The 15893-nt window shown below is 33.5% G+C and overlaps 2 protein-coding genes across 6 annotated transcripts; both read right to left on the bottom strand.

Moving 5' to 3' along the window:
• Positions 1–78: 78 nt before the first annotated feature.
• Positions 79–4343, bottom strand: LOC118027854 (uncharacterized). Of its 2 annotated transcripts, XM_035031340.2 has the most exons (6): positions 4215–4343; positions 4072–4128; positions 3918–3960; positions 1657–3307; positions 862–949; positions 79–624 (listed from the first exon to the last, which is right to left on the bottom strand). In XM_035031340.2, the coding sequence occupies exons 1-6, from the start codon at positions 4304–4306 to the stop codon at positions 588–590; spliced, it is 1968 nt and encodes a 655-aa protein (XP_034887231.1). In that variant the 5' UTR covers positions 4307–4343; the 3' UTR covers positions 79–587. The 2 variants fall into 2 exon arrangements, with proteins under 2 accessions (XP_034887231.1, XP_034887233.1); XM_035031342.2 differs by lacking the exons at positions 3918–3960; positions 4215–4343 and having other exon boundaries at positions 4072–4090.
• Positions 4344–8476: 4133 nt separating this feature from the next.
• Positions 8477–11262, bottom strand: LOC118027856 (monofunctional riboflavin biosynthesis protein RIBA 3, chloroplastic-like). 4 transcript variants are annotated; one of them, XR_004683905.2, is made up of 6 exons: positions 10857–11262; positions 10723–10775; positions 9828–9927; positions 9422–9727; positions 8957–9120; positions 8477–8811 (listed from the first exon to the last, which is right to left on the bottom strand). XR_004683905.2 is itself a non-coding variant. In XM_073405727.1 (6 exons), exons 5-6 carry the CDS (start codon positions 9125–9127, stop codon positions 8518–8520), a joined length of 465 nt encoding a protein of 154 aa, XP_073261828.1. In that variant the 5' UTR covers positions 9128–9178; positions 9422–9727; positions 9828–9927; positions 10723–10775; positions 10857–11260; the 3' UTR covers positions 8477–8517. The 4 variants fall into 4 exon arrangements, 3 of the variants coding, with proteins under 3 accessions (XP_073261828.1, XP_073261826.1, XP_073261827.1); XM_073405727.1 differs by having other exon boundaries at positions 8957–9178; positions 10857–11260; XM_073405725.1 differs by having other exon boundaries at positions 8957–9162; positions 10857–11259.
• Positions 11263–15893: the final 4631 nt, after the last annotated feature.

The raw sequence follows: 15893 nt of genomic DNA, 5'->3' as shown, positions 1-15893 counted from the left end.
TTGGCAGTCTTTTATCATATATAAATATTTCCAGCTTCACAGGGGTTAGAAAATCAAAATGTAAGGAAAATGGGAAGATACAAAACAAACGTGCTAGTTCTTTCTCATAACTTGACTGCAATGTCAACGTATACATGTTGAGGCAAAATTTTAGCTGTTCCAGATCAACGAACAGCAAATGATTATTACATCGTGTGATTTTAATTGTAACAGCTTCACTGAACTCTGGTCAAAATTGACTATGAAGTTGCTGTCTTCGAGTAAGCTTGTCCAACATCCTTCTTGGATGGGGGCACGGGTATGATTCATCTAGCTAACCTTGATCACAAAACATGGCCGTTAGAACAGGCGATTAAAATCCTGTCGCAACTCTGTATAATGACCAGTCATAATTGATGAGGGTGTCAACCATCTTTGTTGCCGTCCAAAATGGCTTTCCTTGGCAGTTCACAACTCATTGCTAAACATCGGGAAGAATGGAGAAAATCTTAAAATTGCAAGCTTGAATGACAAACCAAGCTGCTTATATTTTTTTCTTTTGTTGTGGAATGCTCAGAAACGTTCCATGAAAGTCTCGACGAGTTCTGCTATGTGGCCATCAAGTCCTTTAACCTTGTGCTCTCACTGCAGTCACAAGATCCCAAATATCAATGCTATCGAAAAAAAAGATCTAGATACATTATAGTTCATTTTACATAATTCTATCTCTTCCTAATGCTGCATTTATTAACATTATTTAAGCCCGGTATCGAAAAAACACTCAGTTTCATTCTATAACTTATAGTATTGCATCAAAATGTGGACTGGACACACCAGTATTATGCATCAAGTTATAATAAAAAGAGAATCAAATTCTATTACCTCTTCGGGAGGGAAGGTAGTAACTCTTCAACAACTTGAGCAATATCTGAACCAGCCACATTATTCTCAGAAGATTTCTTTCTGTCTTCTGCAAATACAAATGGAAGACCTCATTAATTGCATTCCTAGCATAGGCAATATAGGTTCATAGAGTAAATACCAGGTGGACCATACTTCCACAATCAATTCCTTAATAGGTTTACCTAGTAACTCTTTGTTTCTAAAAACAAATGCAAAATAAGTAAACCAGATCGCTAAAATGATGAATTAGACAACTATTGGAAAAATATTCCATAGCAGATTCTATCCTCCAGAATTTTGTGCAATGAAAGCAGACAAAAGAAAGGAAGGAAAAATGAAGGTGATATGGTTAATGATATTTATCGGGTGCCCCAGTGACATTTGCTTTACTTAGTATGCAGATTGCAACAAAAATACAACATAAAAAACAAAAAACAAGTCAAGGTGGGTTATAAATCAATGACACATGAAAAAAATATTGATACTTGAAGCAGCAATATTTTAGTCTCTCTCAAAGCATGATTAACCGAGAGACGAGCAAAGGTTTGACTCACAAACTTCGCTTGTCAGAAGAGGATTGATTTTAACTCTTAATATTAAAGATACCATGTGTTCTCTAAGACTTCGAACATTTCTGTCAGTTCACTTCCAATACAGGATAAAATTTAACCAGAGTGACAACCATAATAGCACCATCTTTATGTTCTCTCTGGGATAATTTCTGTAGTTAGGGGGGCATGCATATTTGAAAAAAAGAAAAAACAAGTTCACTACCTTGATTTTCTTTGCTTGACTTATCACCTCTGAGATAAGAAATATCTCCCAAATCTAAATCCAAGCCCTCTTTCCGTGCCAGCCCCTCCATTAAGTAACCAATGAGATTGTAAGCAACCATACTCGTCTCGTCACAGATCTCTTGGATGCCAAGGTATAGGTTACCACCTATGTTTTTCCCTTTCAAGCAGAAGGTAGAAGGTGGTGATACATCCTGAGAGTTTCCTGGATCAATTGCAGCACCCTTTTCAGGTTCATTTCTAATTGAAGAATGGACTTTTGAATTTCCATTTGGAGAATGGTGCCCGGACAAGTCATCTTCATTTACACTAGATGTCCCAAATGTTGCTATGCTCAACTTACTGACATCTACATTATGATTTCTTGTTTCATGGAACAGAGTAGGACCACAACTTGTGTTAGGGTTTGAGATAGGTGGAGAGGAGTCCATTGGTATATGCTCCCCACAACTCTCTTCTTGGTAATTCCAATCAATTGAATATGATTTACCTTCACCAATATTGTGATGATCAGAGACAAAATCATCATCTCCACCATCACTTTCTTCCGACTCTTCCACATAAGCATCAGCAAAATCCTCGTCAAATTCATGATGAGGAAAAACATCCCAAACCACCTGCTTTATCTCAGAACTTAAACCTAAAATGCATTCCACCTCTTCTTCAATTTGCTCCTTCGGGTAGCATCCACTCCGGGTTTTGCAAGAACTCCTGTTGATAATAGCAAGAGCTTCTGTTAAAGGTTTAGGAACGGTACTAAACTCACTGCACTCGAAAAGATATTCTGTTAACAATTTATTCATCGCTGTTCGCAGACTTCCTTTTGGTACATCAGCCTTTGGGTCCAGCAGAAGCTGCAAAGTTTGCACCTCCGGTAATTTAAGCTTCTTCATTCCTAGTAACCAGAGAGCCTTCAATATCTCATTCTGCAAGACTTTTATTTCTGGAGAGAATTGACAGAAGTCGTTCAAAGAGGAATTTAGAGAGCCTGATGTTAGCTTTACAGATAAACCTGCAATCCCAAGTGCTTTGGCTAGTGGTTCCTGCAGCTCATCCCCTCCATCAATTTCTGAAAGCATTTTCTCGCTAGTCTTCCTTATGTAATGAATCACACTATCTCGACAGCGATTGTATTTCTTCTTCAGTAAACGGGGAATGCTTGCTGGGACACCACTAAGTTTTCTGCGCATTGCAAGCAGGGCTTCAGTTGGCAAGTCCTCTAGTCCATCCAATACTTGAATAGCTGCAGAATGATGAGATTGAAATGTGGAATTCACCAATGCCAAACAATTCTCTCTAAAATTTTGAGGGCTATTGATTAGTTGATACAGCAGCATCAAAATTTCTGTTTGGTCATGATCACAATTTGGATCCCTAAGAAATCTTGATTGTTTAATCACCTCTTTCATTTTTTTACGAGTGGTTTCAAAATTGACTGCACCTCCTGTAAGTAACATAGCAATAAGGTGAAGCCCTTTATTGTTCAGAGCATCCAAGCGTGATAAGAGCATTCTTTTCATCTTGGTTCTGTCAAATAAAAGTTTAGAGTCTGGAGCAATATAAGCCTCTCTTTTAGCATTACATGCGCCAAAAGCTTCTTCAACATACTCTTTTACTTTCTCATAAAATATCTGGTGAACAAAACATGCAAAATATGAATGTCAAAACTTCAGGATGTATGGCAAGCCACACAAGCTAGAGAGAAACACATATTCATGCTCAAGGGTTCGCAGATAATATAAATCTCATCTACAACTAAGATAAAATCATCACCTTTTAAAACCATCTTAAAGTCCAAATTCTTTTCCAATTAATTAACACGGACAGAACAATATGCAATTCATATTTTCCCCTTCATGCCTCCTTTCCATTCACATGGAGACCATGAAAAAAAAGTCTACAAAACTCTATGAAATTCCACACAAATACAAAAAAAATAAAGTGTATAAACTACATATCACCCTGACTTAAACACTAACTATTTCCCAACAAAACTAAAAGCCCACTTCCAATTACTCATTGTTCATATGATCACCCTAACTTATACACCACCTATTTCTCAATAAAATTAAAAACCCACTTGCAAATTATCATTATTAATATAAACCATGACTCAAACACTAAGTATTCCTCGATGAAACTAAAAACCCACTTCTAATTACTCATTATTGATATAATCCCCTGACTTCAACACTAAATATTTTCCAACAAAAACAAAAACCCACTTGTAATTCAACTTACATCATCATCCCTTTGCAAAGATTCAGGCACAAACCTAGAAACACTACAAAAAAAAAAAAAAAAAAAACACAAATTATTACTATTATTATCACAATAAAAAATAATAAAAAGTAACCAAATTTATGTTAAAAAAGAAAAAAAGAAACTGACTTACACATATTTATGAAAATTCTTGTCTTCATATTTTGAAAAAGGTAGTCCTAATAACCACCTGCATTTCAAAAGACCCAGTTTGGTTAGTAGCTTGAAAAGTTGAAAAAGTTTTTATCTTTGAAGCTGAATGGGAAGCAAACTGACCTTCTTTTGAGCTTAAGAATCTTCTCTTTGTGTTTTTCATGTGTAATTATAGCTGCCCCATCTGTTCGGTAAAGCCCTAATTTGGCTTCCATTCATTAGAAATTAGGGGTTTTGATTTTGAGGTTTTAGCGCAAGGTAGCTGGGCAAGAGAGTTGTTTTATATATATAGAAAAAAACAATTACGTGGGCCAGGGAAGTAGGCTAGTCAAGGCCCATTTTATTTAATAGGTAATACATGAAGCCCAAGTACCCTACAATAAAGCTTGGGCTAATTGATAGATATTTGGGCTTACAAATGGAGACCGGGCCCATAATCAGGGGGTATCGTGGGAAAATTGTAAAGCTGTCGCCAGGCACCACCCATGATACCTGGTAATGAAAATGCCGTTTGTGCTATATGCTTGTATTTTAAATGATATTTTATTTGCGTTTAGTTTTAATTTTTTTATTAGAAGAAATTGCCATAAATATTTTTTATTAGATTTTTTTTTAAAATTATTTTATTAAAAGAAATTGTCATAAATATCTCTTATTGGAAATAATTTTTTATTTAAATCAAAATTTTATTTTAGAATTAAGTAATTTTTTTTGCTTTAATTAAAAGTTAACATTTTTAACTCAATTTTTTTTAATTATGACTTGTATTATTTTTATTGCTCAAATGATTTAATTATTTCCTTCTAAGCAAACTTCTAACTCAACATTTGTTTTTCTAAAAAGTTATTTATAAAAAACTTTTGAATGACTCAAAGTTAAAAGTTATTCCATATATATATATATATATATATATATATATATATTATTTGGATAATGGAACTTTTTATATTTATAAGTTCATTCTTTGAAGTTATTTTAGGTAACTAAAAAAGAAACTAAAAGAAGAATAACCACGTTTAACAAAAACAAACTAAACATCCCCCCATTCATATATTGGTCACATAAAATTTCAATTTGTTCCATAAAGTTTCAATCTGCCTATTATTTGGTTCTTATTGCTTTAGAATTTCACATTTTGATCATAAATTTTATTTTATATGTTTTAGTTATTGGATGTTAAGAGATGAAAGAAAAAGTTGCTACAAAATATTAAAGAGAAAGAAAGTGTTCGAATGACAACATTTTTGAAACATAAAAAAAATTAATATTAATGTTAATGAGTTTGTCTTTCAAGAATAGTTTAGTGTTGTACTTTAATCTTGTAAAAAAAAGTAGATTAGGATTTTTAAAAAAATTATTTATTTAGTTTTGACTTTTAGAGAGACTCTATAGGCTATTTTTTATATTGAAAATGAATTTGGTAAGATTTATAGAGTGTTTATAAATAATTTTAGATATTGAAAACAAGTTGTAAAATGTATTTTTAGAGCTTAAATCACCAAAAGAAATCAAGAACCAATGCAAAATACAACAGGTCATAAAACCTATTTTAAAACCAATTTAACAAGTCCTGAAACTCCTTCGAATGAAATTAGTTAATAGGCTTGCGTAATATTATGGGTTAGATTAAAATTTATTTTTGAACGTAATAAAAAATATTTAGGTCATCAAGAATTATTTGGCATTATCATTAAATTTGGTCCAACATATCAGCTCTGAAAACCTTCATACCTGACTCCTTATCCAGCTTTAGTTTAAAATTAGACTGTATAAGAATTGCCCCAACATGACCCAGTTAACTTTAAAAATCTAAAAACAACTTAAATGATAGTTAAAAAAAGTTTGAGGAAGGAATTGAGAAAAAAAAATACAATTAAATGAAAAAAATCTTATGATCTGACTCCTTGCATAGCCCGATTTAAAATTAACTATGTGAGAGTTATCTTGATATGGCTTGGTCAAATTAGCAGGTTCAAAAACAACCCAATGACCATTAAAAAAAAGGTGAGGACAAAATTGAGAAAAAAAGACAATTGAAAGAAAGAAATTTTTTTTGATATGACTCCTTGCCTGGACTAGATTTAAAATTAAGCCATATAGGAGTTTCTTTACATGCCCTAATCTACTTGTCGGTCCAAAAATAACTTGAATGACCGTTAAAAAAAGTTTGATGACAAAGTTGAATGGAAAAAAAACCTTCCGACTCGAATCCTTGTTTAGCTTGTTTTAAAATTAAATGTATGAGATTTACTTTAACCTAACATAGTTGACTTGACTGATCTAAAAACAATCCAAATAAATGATAAAAAAAAAAGAAGACAAGATTGAAGAAAAAATTCTCTTACATTTTGCCTAGCTTAGGTTTAGAATTAAACATGTAGAATTTCTTTTAATATGATTTATTTAACTTGACCGATAAAAAAATAATTTATATAACCGGTAAAAAAAAAATTTGAGTGTGAAATTGAGGGCAAGGATGACATATATAGAAAAGGAAATAAATAAATAAATAAACTAAATACAACAAGCTCAAGTTTGTAAGTATGATGTCATAACCAATTAAAGTAAGGTGCTTATTTGATCTCGTGGGCAACCTTTTAACTTCTAGCGGTCGGTCTAGTTAAAGATATACATTTTTAGCACAAGCTCTTTGTCAATGAGGTAAGAAACATATATACGAAAATATAATTTATGCATACGACATGATAGGATAGGTTGATATGTTGATTAATCAAAAATTTAGGTTATAAAAAATGTAATTTTTATATTTTTATATCTTACTTTTCAAGATGAGATAAATAATAGTAATTCATCAAAATTACAAGAAAAATACAATTGCGGGGATGTTAAATTCATTTTGAATTTTTTAACAACACCTTTGTTTATACTAACTTTTAACAATTTCTTTTTTTTTAAATGATTTATGAGATTTTTTTAGAAAATTTTTACTTGTGGTTCGTATGAATTACCATTATAAATCAAGCACTTAGATGACTTGTAGTTCACGACAACTCAATCTTAAAATAATTATTTAAAACAAAAAAAAACATCTAAACTTCATGTAATTTTGTATAAATCCTAAAAACTTTAAATTTATCTAACAAAATTTTATAAATTATTTTAAAAAAAATTAAATTTATTATTTTGCTATGAATATATGTTTTAAAAAATCTAATATTCGCGACAACGACAACTAAACCAACTATTTTTAGGATAATTGGCACACGTCGAAACATGATCAAAGTGATAGTTTCAATAAATGCTGAAACTTTTCTATGAAATTATGATATTTTACTATACTTTCTTCCAATAATATTTTATAATTTTCTTTATCATGTATTCTTATCCAAGAATTTAAAATAAATTTTAATAGAAACTTATAGTTATAATAATACCAGAGCGTGTGTTGGCATTGAATACTACAAATATTAAATGATTGACGTGAATCCAAATCCGAGATGAAATATATAACAAAATTCAATAATATTTTTTGCTATATCATATAATATGTATTCAATAATGATGATTAAAAACAAGTGAAAGTACAATAAATAAATAAATAAAAACAAATTAATGATTCCGATTCTTGTCTCCATTGCCACAAATAATAAAAGTTGAATAAAAAGATAACATTGTTTTACTCATTCCTCTTTATTATGACAAAAATGAGTATGAAGGTAACTAATTTCCATGCAATCAACGTCGTCCAGAAGAGTCCCAACGGGACTTTTATAGTTAATTAGCCATAAACTGTCACCAGTACTGATATTGTAGCGAACCTCTTCAACACAAGATTGTGAGCCGGTGTCTCCAGATTGCTTTGGTTCATAAACATGATCTGTTTTGCTCGGACTCAGGACCTCCTTATAACTTCTACTGTCTTGTTCCTTTTTTGGGACAGATTGTTTGGCTTTGTGTTTTGTCTTTCCCAGCAGCTTCCACTACAAAAAAATGGATTAATTAGCAACGGACTACTCCGTTGCAAATAACACTAAAATCCGTTGCTAAATTGTTTTAGCAACGGAATCAGCAACGACAAAAATCGGATGCAGATTTGTCGTTGCTGATTTTTTAGCAACGGATTTATCCGTTGCTGATTTGGCAGCAACGGATTATCCGTTGCTAAGAGTTAGCAACGGATTATCCGTTGCAAAACTAACAACGGATTATCTGTTGCTCAGTTTAGCAACGGATAAATCCGTTGCTAATTTTGTGAATCAGCAACGGATTCTCCGTTGCTGATTCACAATCACCAACAGAGAATCTGATTCTCTGTTGGTGATTATATTATTTTTTATTAAATTAATTATTATTTATTTATTAAAATGAATTTTAATTAATTTATTTATTTAATTATTTATGGATATTTTAAAAGTTATGGAATATATGCAACCAACATAATTTAATATTAAAAATAATTGTGTCATTAATAAAAAATAGAATAAAAATAATCTATTTTTCTTGCTATAGAACCGTCTTCTGGATCAATAAATTGCCGAAAAGAACAGAAACTGGTGGCAATCCAGCCCACATCACCAAATCTATAGAAGCCTCTGTATGGGCCAGCTCTTCTTAAAACCCCACCGTTGCGATACTTGAGTGGAAACACATGGCCTGGCCTTCTAAAATCTTCAGGCTTGGTCTCAGGAGAAGAAAGAGCAAGAACAGTCTTAGCCCTGTCTGATGCTGATACTCCAGTACATGTTCCAGATTTTGCATCCTGAAAAGCAGGGGAAAATGATAGTTAATCAAACATGTTTAACAGATTTTAATGACTTATAGGATTACAAAGAACTTTTCTTTAGTAGGATTATATACACAGGAGTGAAATGGATATCTATTAAGATCTAAGAATTAAAACATACCACAGTGACTGTGAACGTGGGGGCAGATGAATCTTCGTTCTCTGTCTCTGGCGACATCAGAGGAAGCTTAAGTCTTTCAAGATCCTCCTCTTTCATGCCTACCGAAACAATTACTGATCCATTCTTAATCAGAAATGACACCTGCTGAGGACTTGCAAGAGATGCTGCCATGATAAGGTTTCCTTCAATATCCCTATTTTCATCGTCTACAACAATTACAAACTGAAAGATTTGCAGTCATGGTTAACATTTAACCCATGATTATTTATGGTTAGATCATAATGGAAATTTTATTGCGGTCATAATTCTGGTCTTTTTTCTGCATTATTTCTCGAGCGCACACGGCAGGTATAATTGTTTTTGCTGACTTCAAAGTAGAAAAACTAAAGGAGATCGATCATCAAAGTTCTACAGAAGTAAGCAGAAAATAGTCCGCAAATATAGAATGACGGAGAGAAGATTTACCTATCCCTCACGTAAAGTATGGAGTGCCTGCTCAATTGAAGAGTACCCTTCGGTTGGGCAGTCAGGATCGCCCTCTGCATCACTGACGAAGAAATCAATGGTTTCAGGAGTAATTTCAGCTTCAAGTGTCACAAATGGTGCAGAAGCAGACTCATCAAAAGCTCCCAACAGAGACCCATTTTCACTTCCCTTCAAAAAACTCTCATCAGACGCACTTCCAACCCCAGTAGCCCAACATGTAGGACTCATTTGAACAGGTCTACTCCTGTTCTTATACCACGAGAAGTCTCTAAAAGTCCCCGAAAGCTGCAATAGAACCATCATTAATTGGAAATTATGTTAATGACAGCGTGCTAATAATTAGCTAAATATACTTCTATTAGCTAGCTAGCTAGCTAGAACAGACCTTGAACTCGTGACCATGTAGGGAAACAAGAGGTCAGTGTATAAGCTGGCACAGTCTATGGAACTGGAGATGCTTCAAAAACAAAAGCCCACCTCTTGTTCTGGATGTGTATAATAATTGTGTCAATAAAAAATAGAATAAAAATAATCAAATCACAGCAAGAAAAAAAAAAGAAAAAAAGAAACACTTGGACTGCTACAGAAGAAGAAAATGCATCACAGGTTAACCAGTTGCTAGACTCTCTACATTTTAACAACATCCATACGCTGCTGTAACACTTCAAAATTATAGAAGTAGAACATTACAATGTAAAAAGTTGAAGCAACAGGGTAGCAAGTTACAACAGGGTATAATATTCAGAGCCAATTTGAGAGGGGCAAAGAAGGAATTATTTAGCCAACAAACTTGCAAGATTCATGAACCGAGTGCAAAAGCTACTTTGACTGGAAAAGTTCAGGAAAATAAAACATTAGGCTGTGACCCGAGAGAAAATGGGAGTAAAGGTGATAAAAGCCTTGCTTTGTTTAAAGACAATTATTATATGCCTGAGGAGATGAGAAAATGTGGAGATAGAGCATTGGATCTTACAAAACAGTAGTTTGAAGAGAAAAAAGCATCCCATTTACACAATGATATGAACGTATCTCATGGGGGAAAACAACTATCTACTGGCAAAAAGAAACCAAAGGGAAGCAAAAATTATTATAGCTCAACTACTGGGACATCAAAAAATTTATGAACCGTAACCCTAAAAATTGAATTGGGGGTTTTGATAAATTATCAATTACACATGCATAATTAGGTTCTAGATCATGGTAAAAACATTTCTAAACCCCTATATTATCGAATTAATAGCCTAAAACCATTATTCAAAGCATTGAAAAAAAAAAGTTACTTGTGTTCTTGAGTTACAGGTGACCGAGATTGTTCTACAGGACAGAAAAAAACCTAAGATTGGGAAAGTTGGTGAAAAATTGTTAGTGCAAGTTAAATTGCAACAAACAAAAACAAAAACCCTTAATTACTTACCTGAACTATTGAAGAAAACCGTGAAACACCCAACCTGTTTACAAGGAGAAACCTTAAATCAGCATGTTCGATGGTGATATTAATGATGGGTCTGGTTCGATTTGTTCAGATGAAGGAGAAGAAGATGAAGAAAAAAAATTAGCACCGCTGAAGACGCGAAGAAGATGAAATGTTTGGGATAAAGGAAAAACAAATCGATGAAGAGAGGGTGATTTTTCTACAGTTATGGATCGGTGTTGTTAGGGATGAAGGAGACTGGAAGAGTGGAAGATCATTAATTTGCATCTGTTGGTTTTGTTCATTTGGTCTCTGTTAATTTGCATTTCGGTGTGGGGGGAGAGTGCAAGTGAGATTTACCAAAGCCAGCGATAAATAAACGGCTCAGATTTCATCCTTGTAAATGTAATCAACGATGCTCGTAATTTTGGTTTTATATTATAATTTAAATAATTATTTTTTTAATCAGCAACGGATTTTCCGTTACTAAAATCTGTTGCTGATATTAAAATATTAATATATATGTAATCCGTTGCAAATCTGTTGCTGAATTTAGCAACGGAGTTATCCGTTGCTAAATTCAGATGCTAATTGGCCCTTTTTCTAGTAGTGTTCTTCTCAGTTATTTTCATATATTTCTTAAAGTGTCTTGCAGTATTTGCCTTCAGGTTATATTGCCCGTACCTTAGGTCATTCATGCATTCAGTGAGAACCTTATCGGAGAAATTGGACGCAATTGTTACGAAACCAAACCGTTTTACTGCTTTCGTGCGTTTTCTAGATATGAACAACCTTTGAATCTTACCCATCTTCATGAAATAAGTTTTGAGGGTTTTTCCATCCACCCAGCTCGGGAATCCTTCATAGAAGACGTGCACTACAAATTGGAAAGAGTTGACAGAGCTCTGTGTTTGAGATTGTTGTTGGGAGTCTAGGTGCTTTTGGTGAGTTTTTGTTTGAAAGGTGTTGGAGGGATGTGGAGGAAGTTCGGTGATGTGCACCATGGTTCCTGCGTTTGGCTTTGATTGGGACGCTGTCAGCGGCGGTGGATGATATCGGTAGTGGTGACTTCACAGTGAGAAGATGATCTACAATTCTACAACGTACCCTATCTAAGTTCACTGCGTTCCCATGGCTAACCTGGTTTTATTTCCCTTTTGTATTAATATATTTCCTAATTTCCCTTTAGTTTTCCAATTTCCCGATCACAAACTATTAAAAAAATCACAGGTAATAAAACAAATCATTAGGGACCAGTAGCTATGCGAGCGTGTTTGGTAGTGTGGTAGCGGTTGCTTTTTAAATAGCTTTTCGTGCCGAAATACATGCCAATGATGTTTTTTTATTTTTTAAAAATCATTTTTGACATCAGCACATCAAAATGATCTAAAAAGTACAAACCGAACTCAATTTTAGTAAAAAAAAAAATTTTCAAAATTTAACGAAACGCAGGTTAAAACGCACCACCAAACGCAGTCTAAAGTTCCTATTTTATGCAAGCAGAAAGTATTGTAAGAAAATAAAAATCATAGCTGATAAAACAAGAACAAAATATGTACGAGGAACACAACCGATCTTATCCATTTTATTGTCTTCTTCCCCAAACCTCTCACAGCCCTTTCAACAACAACATCAAAACAGAAAATAACGAGCATTGGTCATGATACACATGACTTTATTACACATTAGCTAAAAGTTGATAGGACGTTGATCATCAAAAGCATATCCCCATTGGATATAAGCATCCCATAGAACCGCAACAGCTCATAGGGTTAAACATGCAAAACCCACCTTTATCGATGCAATTAGCTTCGCCTTGGGCATACATAATGTTTGAAAGTGGTGGAATCAGCCGCATGGCTAGGGTGGAATGAGCAAAGGCAGCCATAAATGTGAAGGCCACTAGCAGCAGCATCGAACCACTAACCTTCTTGCTGATCATCTCCATGCACGATTTCTGTATTACTAGCTAGCTCTCAATCAATCACTTCTAGTGTTTGTGTGTTGCATGATACCTCCATCTCTTGAAGGGTTCGTTTTGTAGTGGTGCGAAGGAGTTGACCGTACGTCAAATCACGTGCCACCACATTTCTTACTTGTGTTTACTCATGGCGTGTCTGTCAATACCACGGTTCATTTCCTCATTAACAAAATCAAACATGCAAGCATCTCTTCTCAGTTACTTACACATAAGCCTTTTTACATGTCTAGCATTCAGTAATAACAATAATAATTTACACAGCATCCAATTGATTAAGTTTGTTTTTGAAAATTTCACACAGCCAGCTCCTGTTTTTGATAATCTGGGCAACAGTTCCGAAAAGGAATCAACTATTTAATAATAACAATAATAATTTTTCTTTGCCGTTTAATTGTATTGTGTCTACTTCGAAGCTTGCCTGCCGATGTTATATTGGACAAATCGACGGGGTTCAGCTATGCATGTGACTTGACCTACAACATCGCAGCTCCATGGCCATCATCTTCTTCCGTGTCATCCTTGGTTCTTTGTGCCCCTTGTAAATGTTCAACTACTCAAGAAAGAACTAAACCTTACCTGTTCTTAATTTATATCCGTATATGCAGCTTGTTCTCAAGTTCTTGTTCCAACAGCTCCTACCTAAATCTTGCAGAGATGTCCTTGTCTGCCTTGCCGACATCACAGATCAAGAACCCTGGTGGGTGCCTTTGTCGCATGCAATTCGTAACCTATCAGCATAACCTTGCTCTGCTGCTTGTTTGCTTAACAATGTCACAATTATAAACACACGCACATTAGTAGTTGATTGTTTTCACTGTGAGCGAACAAAGGCATTTGTAACGGCATTCTGATTGCTGGATCATACATTAGTTAGCCAGCCATAGTATAAGATCATTCACCATAAAGAATTAGCTTTAAACTGGTTTTTTTTTTTTTTAATAAAATCTTTTTTTATATAAAAAAATAAGTAACAATTATTAGCGTGGTTTTTAACAACAAGAATTGCAAATTTAAAGTTTGAAATGTGCTTAATAAAATTGAAGCTTCTATATATGTACTAATATCATCAAAATAGTGGTGCAATGTTTTATTTATAAAAAGAATGGTTCGATGACATTGTTAATGTGCACAAGTCAAATTGGGTAATCTATCTATTTTGTGATTTAGTCATAGCCCTCATCGAGTTAAACAACCTTAATTATTTTTCAAGTCAATATTTTTATTGGAAATATTAACAATCTTAAAAATATGAGATAGGGGAAATAAAAACAACAATGCAAACAAAAATCACACAAAAAAAAATCTTATTCTAGATTATTTTTTGTTTTAAATAATTACTTTAAAATTAACTTGTCATGGATTACAAGTTGTTTGAAAATTCATTGTGATTTTTTATTAGTTTGTGATCGGGAAATTGGAAAACTAAATGGAAATTAGGAAATATATTAAAACAAAGGGGAAATAAAACCAGGTTAGCCATGGGAACCGCCACTGAACTTGGATAGGGTAATTTGTAGAATTGTAGATCATCATGATCAGGCTTACAGCTTCAATAAGACTTCAGCTGGTTTATTTGGGCATTGCTGGCATATATAGTGCTTAGAATTTGAGAAGAAGATGATGACTGTAGCATTAAGAGATTTCAGCTTTAATTACTCAAGAATTTGGCAATAAGAGATGCAATGCTGCATTTTTTCTTCTATGGTGCCGTCCTATTCCTATGGATTCAATACTAGCTGCACATTTTCTACACAAGAAAAATGAAGTTAGTATTTTTTTTTTTTTTTTGCATGAATTAGGATCCTAAAATAATTAATTTAGTCTAATTGTTTATCAAATCATAGTTCTCAAGTTCCCGATGACCCGCTAACTCAGAGTTTATTAGCATGGATTAAGTTTATTTTTGACATGTTTAAGATATTGATTCAGTCAAACTCAAGTGACGCAATAAGTTAATCTATAATTCACCCAACAAAACCTAAATCTAGGGGTGAGTATTTTCGGTTCAGTTTGGTTTTGAACTGAAAAAAAAAAATCAAACCGGTTCTCTCTTTTTTTTTGAAAAAAAAAAAACGAAACCGAACTGAAACCGAGTCAAACCGACAGGTTTCGGTCCGGTCCAGTTTGGTTTTTTATTTCAAAAAACCGAGACAACCTATACACAAAGTCACAAACGAATTAAAACCCAAAAATCAACACCATTGATTTCATTCCAAATCCAAAACTCTGCTATAAATCAAAACCCAAAATTTCTTGCAAAATAAACATGGTTTTTCCTATATTTTTCAAATACCCAAATGCCAAAAATCAAAACCCGATTTTTTAAAATCAAAATCTCAAATCTTCTTATACAAATAAATCTTATCTTCCCTGCAATTAAAAGAAAATCCAGAAGCTAAAAACAAAACCCATGTTTTATATATAAAAAAAATCAAAAATCAAACCAGTTCTGTATTCAACGGGAGGGAGAGGGAGAGGGGGCTGCTGCAAGGGAGAGGCCGAGAGGGGAAGGGGGATGGAGAGAAAGAGTGGGAGGGGGAGGGGAGGGGGCTGCTGGGAGGGGGATGGAGAGAAAAAGTGAGAGGGGGCTAGGGTTGGAGAGAAAGAGTGAGAGGAGAGAATAATTTTTCTATTTATATATTTTTTTTAACCGGTTCGGTCCGGTCCGGGTTAACCGGTTCCTGCATTACAAAACCGAAAAACCGAACCGAACCGGGATTTTTCCTAACTATTCTAATCGGTTTAATCGATTTTTTTTTTCGGTTTGGTTTTTTCGGTTAATTTTTTCTCGGTTTTTTCAGTTTATTCGGTTTTTCGGTTTTTTTGCACACCCCTGGCTAAACCTAGATAACTCAACTTTTTTTCTTTTTTTAAGAACATTATCTTTAAATAAATCTTGATAACTATGGTTTTAATAATTTGTTTTTATCCTTTAAACTAAAACCACTATTTTAACACATTATTTACTTTATATATAGTATACATTTACATGAGTTGTTGTTTTTTTTTAATTTTTTCATATAAGATATTAAAATCTTGAATATTGTTTTAAATTTTTT

The sequence above is a fragment of the Populus alba genome, chromosome 17 (genome assembly GCF_005239225.2).
Source record: "Populus alba chromosome 17, ASM523922v2, whole genome shotgun sequence".
Classification (NCBI taxonomy): Eukaryota; Viridiplantae; Streptophyta; class Magnoliopsida; order Malpighiales; family Salicaceae; genus Populus; species Populus alba.
This window is presented reverse-complemented; position numbering and strand designations above follow the sequence as displayed.

Coding starts and splice junctions, on each gene's coding strand:
- LOC118027854 (XM_035031340.2), bottom strand. CDS start 4,306: ATGGAAGCCAAATTAGGGCTTTACCGAACAGATGGGGCAGCTATAATT. Junction 3,308..3,917: donor CTTTGCAAAGGGATGATGAT/GTAAGTTGAATT, acceptor TTTGTTCACCAG/ATATTTTATGAGAAAGTAAA. Junction 625..861: donor CTACCTTCCCTCCCGAAGAG/GTAATAGAATTT, acceptor TTGTGACTGCAG/TGAGAGCACAAGGTTAAAGG.
- LOC118027856 (XM_073405727.1), bottom strand. CDS start 9,127: ATGGCAGCATCTCTTGCAAGTCCTCAGCAGGTGTCATTTCTGATTAAG. Junction 8,812..8,956: donor CCACGTTCACAGTCACTGTG/GTATGTTTTAAT, acceptor CCTGCTTTTCAG/GATGCAAAATCTGGAACATG.